This window comes from Syzygium oleosum, unplaced genomic scaffold (assembly GCF_021117445.2).
Source record: "Syzygium oleosum isolate NSW1041296 unplaced genomic scaffold, Sole_v2.1 Sole_v2.01, whole genome shotgun sequence".
NCBI classification, from domain to species: domain Eukaryota; kingdom Viridiplantae; phylum Streptophyta; class Magnoliopsida; order Myrtales; family Myrtaceae; genus Syzygium; species Syzygium oleosum.
In genome coordinates, this window is record NW_026607485.1 from 14,429,938 (window position 1) to 14,437,777 (window position 7,840).

General features: G+C 37.9%; 1 protein-coding gene across 5 annotated transcripts; it reads left to right on the forward strand.

Moving 5' to 3' along the window:
• The first annotated feature begins 216 nt into the window (after positions 1-216).
• Positions 217-7,445, forward strand: LOC115663629 (disease resistance protein RPV1-like). 5 transcript variants are annotated; one of them, XM_030585609.2, is made up of 6 exons: positions 217-822; positions 1,188-2,274; positions 2,504-2,839; positions 2,920-4,971; positions 5,883-6,582; positions 6,915-7,445. In XM_030585609.2, the coding sequence occupies exons 1-4, from the start codon at positions 254-256 to the stop codon at positions 4,882-4,884; spliced, it is 3,957 nt and encodes a 1,318-aa protein (XP_030441469.1). In that variant the 5' UTR covers positions 217-253; the 3' UTR covers positions 4,885-4,971; positions 5,883-6,582; positions 6,915-7,445. The 5 variants fall into 5 exon arrangements, with proteins under 5 accessions (XP_030441469.1, XP_030441470.1, XP_056172651.1 ...); XM_030585610.2 differs by having other exon boundaries at positions 5,883-6,013; positions 6,797-7,442; XM_056316676.1 differs by having other exon boundaries at positions 5,883-6,013; positions 6,915-7,441.
• The last annotated feature ends 395 nt before the right edge of the window (positions 7,446-7,840 follow it).

Here is a 7,840-nt window from a genome sequence, read left to right on the forward strand (position 1 = left end):
ATGTTCACGTGCATCGTCAACTTTGACAGGCTGGAGTGATGTGGCCATGAATCATTCTCATTAAAAAATTGTAGCACATGGCCCACGACTCTCTGCATATTTGGTCAATCCTGGCTTATAAGTTTAATAATGACCTACAGAGTTCTCTATTTGTTAAGTTTTGGCTTCCAAAATTTCCCATCTCTGGCTGCCACTACTTTTGCTGCTATCCTGTTCATTTTTTTCTTGAAGAGGAGGAGATCAAGTGAGATCAATGGAGGGGAGTGCAAAAGAACGATGCATCCGTGAAAACGATGGAGCAGCAAGAGGTGCTTCTAGCAGTCACACTTCAACAGAAGGTCACGAAATGGCCACTTTATCAGGATATGACTATGAAGTATTCTTGAGCTTCAGGGGACCAGACACTCGAGAACGTTTTACTGACTTCCTTAACACTAGTCTTAAAGATGTGGGTATCCGCACATTTAAGGACGACGAAGATCTCCGCAAGGGGGAAGAGTTTGGCCCAGAACTTCTCCAAGCAATTAATCAGTCGAAGATCTCAATACCTATCTTTTCAAAAGGTTATGCCTCTAGCGTATGGTGTCTCAAGGAGCTAGTCCAGATGGTCGAGTGCCAGAAAACTGGAAGACAAAAGATCATGCCCATTTTTTATGATGTGGACCCTTTAGAGGTTCGGTACCAAACTGGAGGTTACGGAGAGGCCTTTCTTTCACATGAAAAGAAGCAGCGATTTGATGAAGAGGCTATGCGCCAGAGGAAGGCTGCTCTGAAAGAAGTATCATTTCTAAACGGATGGAACCTGCACAGCAAGACCGACAGGTGACTACTTTTAGCATTCCATCTGATGTGCCTTGTATCATGAAAACTCAATGCATTTCCATTGGTTTCTTTTCTAGGTTTGTGTTAGTCTTGTTGAAATTGAATTTTATGCTATTGGACCTTTACCGCATAAATCACTCTAAATCATGGCACAATCCCAATTTTGTCCTTTCTCATTCCAAACAATATTTTCTTCAGTTCAGGTCATTCATTAACCTTTTGTTCCTATGCTAATTCATGTACAATGGTATAAATCCTTGAAGAACACATTTCGATTAGGTCCTTAGTTTTCAATTTGGTCTTGTCAGAACGTAATTTTGTTCAGCACAGTTTCTAACTCGTTGCCTTTTGACCTCCAAAATTAGGCGAGAAGGTGAGTTCGCCAAAACAGTTACCCAAGAGGTTTTCAATAAGTTGAAAAAGGCTTATTTGGAGGTATCAGACTATTTGGTCGGCATCGACCACCATGTGGATGAAATCATGAAAAAGATAGGTGCTCGGACAAGTGAAACACGGATTATAGTAATCCATGGGATGGGTGGCATTGGAAAGTCGACTATTGCCAAAATAATTTACAATCAACTTTCAAACAATTTCAAGCATTGTTGCTTTCTATCCAACATCCGTGAACTGTCAGAACACAAGGGCATTGAATGCTTGCGGCATCAACTCATCTCCAACATCCTCAAAATGAAAGATAAAAAAAACATAGATGATGGGAATCAGACAATTAAATACAGGTTGTCTACTAAACAAGTCCTCCTTCTTCTCGATGATGTGCATGAAAAGAAACATATGGATGCACTCGTAGGTGAGCGTAATTGGTTTGGTAAAGGGAGCAAACTTATTATTACTACTAGAAACAAAGACATTCTCAAGGTTCCCACAGTGGACGACCATTATGAGGTTAATGGCATGGATCCCGATCAATCTCTTCAACTTTTTAGCAAACATGCCTTCAGAAGAGATTATCCTTTGGGCGAGTATACCAACCAATCCAAAAGGGCAATAGGCATTGCTGGAGGTCTTCCATTGGCTCTAGAGGTCATAGGTTCACTTTTATCTTGCACTAAAAAGGAAAAGTGGGATCTCACATTGAAGAAGTTGGAAAGTGTTCCTCCTACAGAAGTCCAGAGTAAGTTGAATATAAGCTATGGAGCATTAGATGTTCGGCAAAAGCATATATTCCTCGATATAGCTTGTCTTTTCATTGGATATGACAAAGACATTGTGATTCATTTCTGGGATGAATCTAAATTTCCGGAAGAAGCCATGGAAGTTTTGCAGAACATGTCTTTGATAAAGATTAAAGAGGATAATAAAGTGTGGATCCATGATCAACTCAGAGATCTCGGAAGAGAAATAGTTCGTCAAGAAAGTAAGATGAAACTAAAGAAGCAAAGTAGGGTGTGGAATCCTAAGGAAGCATTGGATTTGTTGAGGAGACATGAGGTAAAATCTCCCGTGCAATAAATCTCCAAGTTACTTATAGATATTTTCTTTTCAAAAAAAGGCAGTTGTGTTTTGTGTTCTCTAGCATTAATGTGATCTACTCAACTAATATTTATGCTCTTTTATGATTAAAGAAACGATAGTACTCAACTCAACCCCTTAAAATAGTGAACTTGAATAAATGTGTTTCCCTTCAACTTTTTTGTTTTTAAAATTTTCCTTTGGACAGGGAAAAAACAAAGTTGAAGCTCTTCGTCTCAAGTTTGACCATGAGGGACAGTACCATTTTACCTATAAGGGCTTTATAAGACTATCAAATCTAAGGTTCCTTGCAGTTGAGGGTTCGGTAGAAAATTTTTGTGCTGAAGAGATGCTACTTTGGCACGAATCACCATCAAATGTTTTCCAGGAGAATTCAGATCTCCTTCCACAATTACGATGGCTTTCATGGTGCAATATTCCACCAACATTTAACATAACAATTTTCTCTATGGAGGATACAGTTATTCTTGATCTATCTGGGAGTGAAATTACACATGATTGGAAGGGGTGGAGCCACATGAAGGTATGTTATATGCTAAACAACACTTAGTATTCCGTCTTATTAGATTCAAAATTAATCTTTGCATGGTATTTCTTTTACAGGTTATGAAGAATTTGAAAGTTCTGAATTTGACCGGTTGCCATCTCTTGAGGAGAACTCCCACCTTCTGTGCTCCGGCAAATATAGAACGTTTGATCCTACACGGCTGTAAATCATTAATCGAAATTGATAAGTCGATTTGTCAGTTGAAGAGCTTAGTTTACATAGATGCAAGCGGTTGTGAGAATCTTTGTGTGCTGCCAGACGAGCTGGGTGGAGATCTTGCAAGCCTTGAATACCTAAATCTAAGTCGGTGCGGATTGTTGGAGAGGCTTCCGGATTCAATTTGGAAGTTGGAATCGCTGATTGAGTTGAATATAAGTCATACGAGGATCAACGAACTGCCTAGATCCATCGGAAAGTTGAAAAATTTGAGAGTAGTGAGGATATGTAGTCATATAAGCAAAATACCGGATGCCCTTTGGATGATTGAGAAGCTCGAAGAAATAGAATACGATCGTGAAAATTTGCCCGGAGGCCGCGTGAAAGTTGGAAAATGCATCTCCATGAATCAATCCCTGAGGATCTTGAGATTGAAGCTCGCGAATATATGCACACTATCAAGACTTCCAGAAAGTCTTATCACTCTGGAATTGTCTAGGTTGTACATGGACAAGTTTCCAGATCTCTCAAACCTCACTAATTTAAAGGGATTGGATCTGATGTTTTGCCCACCTGATTTAGAGATGATATCTAGTGGGCCTGTGGAATGTCTGATACCACAATGGATTGAGAAGTTAAGCAACCTGGAGTATCTGCGCCTCGACTCTCATTATGTGACCACCTCACCAACAGACCTTAGCCTCCCTCCTCATCTCATAACAGTTCATCTCGAGTGCCCTAATCTACGTTGCCTGCCGAGGCTTCCTTCAAGTTTATCCTTCTTAACTTTGTACGATTGCAAGTCACTTTGCTCAATGGAGGATCTATCGAATTTGAAGAATCTATCATTCCTCAAGATTACGTTCGCTACAATTGCAGAGATTCAAGGCCTTGGTTGTTTGGGGAACCTACGAGAATTGGAGCTTAATTGGCTTGGACGGGTAAAGACACTACCTGATCTAAGAAATTTAAACAAACTAAGGCTTCTTAAAATAAGATCTTGTGATGATCTATTTGAGATTCAAGGCGAACTACCACTTTCTTTGGAAGGATTGCGTATCTATAGCTGTCGTTCTTTACAAAAGCTGCCCGATCTATCAAGCTTGATGGGTAAGACAAATGTTGAAATAGACTATTGTGATAAATTTCTTGAATATGCTCGCATGAATCGACAAGTTTTGAAGCTTGTAGGCTTTAAAGAGCTGCAGATCCTACCTAATCTAAGCAATTCAAACGAACTAAGACATCTTCGAGTAAAAAACTGTGGTAAGTTGGTTGAGATTCAAGGTGAACTACCACAATCTTTGGAAGTCTTGAAGATTTCTTCGTGTAAACTTTTACAGAAGTTACCTGATCTGTCCAACTTGAAGAAACTGCAGCGGGTTGACATAGAAGGTTGCACGAAATTAAAGGGTGAGGCAATTCTTGGCTCTGCTCGAAGAAGTCAAGCGAATTTGTGGGAGAACCTACAATATTTGGGAATTTGTGGCCTTGTACAGGTGGAGATACTACCTGATCTAAGTAACTTAAACAAACTACAACATCTCCGAGTAGAAAACTGTGATAATTTGGTCGAGATTCAAGGTGAACTACCACAATCTCTGGAAAAATTGGAGATTTGTTCCTGTAAATCTTTACGGAATTTGCCTGATGTGTCAAACTTGAACAGACTGCAAAGGGTTAAAATTCATCGTTCTTGGAAATTAAATGTGGAGGCAATTTCTTTGCTTTGCTCGGAGAAGTCAGTAGAATTTGAGGAAGAAGAAGACGAATGGGACAGAGAAGACGATGAGTTTGAATATGAGGAAGAAGGTACCGAATCCGAATCTGAGGGATTCGGATTCAGACAACGAGTCTCAATATGAGGCAATTTCTTCGCATGCTGCACTTTAAAGCTTCTTGAGCCACAACCACAAATTGTTCCCTTGTGTTCTAACTCTAAACAAAGTGCGGTAAGTTAATTCATCTGACAACCAATATTTTCTTTCTTTTTTAGCAATCAAATTCTTTCAAAGATACGACCGGAGAAGTTTTACGGGTGCACTTTTTAATGACCTTTTTGCAAGTTCATGTCTTAAAATCTGCTGAAATATTTAAATTAGGATACCTCCGAACAACCAGAGGGTTCTTAATTATGATTTTTTTTTTCCTAGTTTGGTTTGGCTTTTTTAGCTACATTTTCTTTGGATGGTTTCTCCTTGCTTTTTTTATTCCCAGCTGAGGTGCATGTCAATTGCATTGTTTTTATTTGATATTTGTTATGTAACTAATTATTAGAGATCCTTGTCAATTTGCTGCTTCACATGTTTTGAAGTTGGTAACCTTGCCTCGCATTGGGGATAACTTCATTATGTTGTAAACAATTAGATGAAATGTGTGTTGAAAGGTCATATAACTATGGTTCTCGCCTGGAACTTTACAGCATAATCAATTAATTCTTACCGGGGTTTGCATATGTTATGAAGAAGCTATAAAATGAAGAAAGAGGAATTTCACTTGGGTAGCTACATCAATAGTTGGTGCAGCAAAACTTCCATCTCCAAGGTATAACAAATTATCTTATAGTTAAGGCTAAATTTAGTATCGGTGCTTTAGATATATGATAAGTCTCACTTGGGGTTGGAAATCATTTAAATGAAACTCTTGTATGATCTCCATTATTGCCTACATTTCTAGAAATGCCTAGGCAATTATCTATCATAGAAGCCCTTCCATTCACCTCGTTATACTAAAGGATTCTTTTAGGTTTTAAGATTAATAAGAAGTGCTAAGGAAGGCATCTCAAACAACCGGCTTTTGCTGGTTCCTAATGTTGCTGAGAGGAATTAAAGTTACATAAACTTACAAAAAGCTTTCTGCACAGGGAACTGCGGCTAATTGGGCAGCTGTACAAATGAAGACCGATAAAGGAAAATGAAGATGACATTCAACGTGAAGTTTTTCATCCACTTTTTAATTACTTCTTGTGAGTTGATGCCTGGAAATCTAAAGAAGGTATTGAAATTACGGTATATTCGTACAACCAGAGGGTTCTTTCGTACAAATATATGTTTTGTTTTCCTAGTTTGGTTTGGCTTTTTTAGCTATATTCTTTTGGATGGTTTCTCCTTGCTTTTATGTTTCCCAACTAGAGGTATGCATGTCGATTACGTCGTTATTATTACAATTCATTAGAGATCCTCGTCTATTTGCTGCTTCATAATTTTTCGAAGTTGACACCCTCTGCTTCGCATAACTTTGCCATACTGTTAACAATTAGATGAAATGTGTCTTGGAAGGTCATAGCACTATGGTTCTCATACTGGAATTTTACAACATAATCAACTCATTGTTGCAATTGTAAAGAAGACGGACTCTGTATTGATATGCTTATGTTCGGATTTTTTTTTTTGTTGGAGCTTCGGTTTATTTTCTAGGAAAGGTGTGCTTCTTAATGGGATTTGCAAATGTTATTGAGAAATTATAAAATGAAGAAAAAGGAATTTTATTTGGGTAGTGGCATCAATAGTTGGTGCAGCAAAGCTTCCATCTGTGACAAGATAGAACTATTTAGCTTCTCCAAGGTTTCATAAATCATCTTATAGTTGAGGCTAAATTTCAGTATTATCAATGCATATGTCATATGACAAATCTTACTTGGGGTGTGAAATCATGTAAATCGACCCTTGTGTGATCTCCAATAGTGCCTCTATTTTCTCAAAATGGTTATGCCTAGGTAATTTATCTGTAATAGAAACCCTTCCATTCACCTCAAGTTATACTAGATGACTCTTTAAGGTTTAAGGATTGACAAGAAGTGCTCAGGAAGACATATCAAACAATTGGCTTTTGCTGGTTTCTAATGTTGCGGAGAGGAATTAAAGTTTAAGAAACTTACAAAAATCTTTCTGTGCAGGGAGCTGTGGCTAATTTGTCAGCTGTATAGACGAAGACCAAAGAAAGGCAGATGACGGATGAAATTTGATGTTGACCGTTGGTAATTAAGTTTCCAATACGATGTAAATTTGTCAATTTACACGTTGACAATTTATGTGAGATCCTCAAAACTTGCTGGTTTGTACTTTAGATTTGAACCCAATAACCCTACCTTGTAAAACTTAACTTTGTTATACCTTAAACAATGAAGGATATAGTCAAATGTGAAGGTTTTAATCCGTGACAGAAACTCTTTCATTCACTTTTTGGTTATCCTAAGAATGGAGCCTTAGGTTTCAACATTGATATGGAGAATCACTATACAACAAAAGAGTCCTATATGACAATCTGAGCTCTTTCTCTCAGTCATAAGTAAGAAAAAACTTACAAATTCTTTCTGTAAAGATAAGCTACGGCTAGCTCAATTAATGCATAGAATTGACAATCGTATATCTTTCCCAACGTTTTGGTGCTGTACTCTGGCTTTTACTGTAATGTACAGACTCCAGCTTATCATACAGTGTCAAGGATTTAGCTGGTCTCCTGCACAATGTGCTTTGAATGGTCATAATTGGCAATATATGCTTTGAAATTACTAAGGAATTTCAGTTTTTTAGGTTTCTGCTAATGTTAATTCTTGCATATCAGAAATAGAAGGTAAAAGCTTACAGCTCTTGTTCCAAAGGCCAATCAGATCATTCTTACATGTCTAAGCCAAGAAGATATAAATTGTTTACCTCCTAAAAGTTGAAATTCAGCAGAAGTTGCCAGTTGAAATGATGCGAACTTCAGACAAGGTTGTCATTTGTTTTCGAGATGGCTTGTTTTAACTGTTAATATGCATAATTTCCTGCCAGGAAATATAGTTGAAGTACTTGGTTGTGCCGAGAAATCTTTTATGTGCCA

What these genes read in the sequence shown, in the direction of transcription:
- LOC115663629 (XM_030585609.2), top strand. Translation starts at nt 254, where the DNA reads ATGGAGGGGAGTGCAAAAGAACGATGCATCCGTGAAAACGATGGAGCA. An exon ending in ATTTGTTGAGGAGACATGAG is followed by an intron (nt 2,275 to 2,503) that starts GTAAAATCTCCC and finishes TCCTTTGGACAG; the next exon opens with GGAAAAAACAAAGTTGAAGC. An exon ending in AGGGGTGGAGCCACATGAAG is followed by an intron (nt 2,840 to 2,919) that starts GTATGTTATATG and finishes TTTCTTTTACAG; the next exon opens with GTTATGAAGAATTTGAAAGT.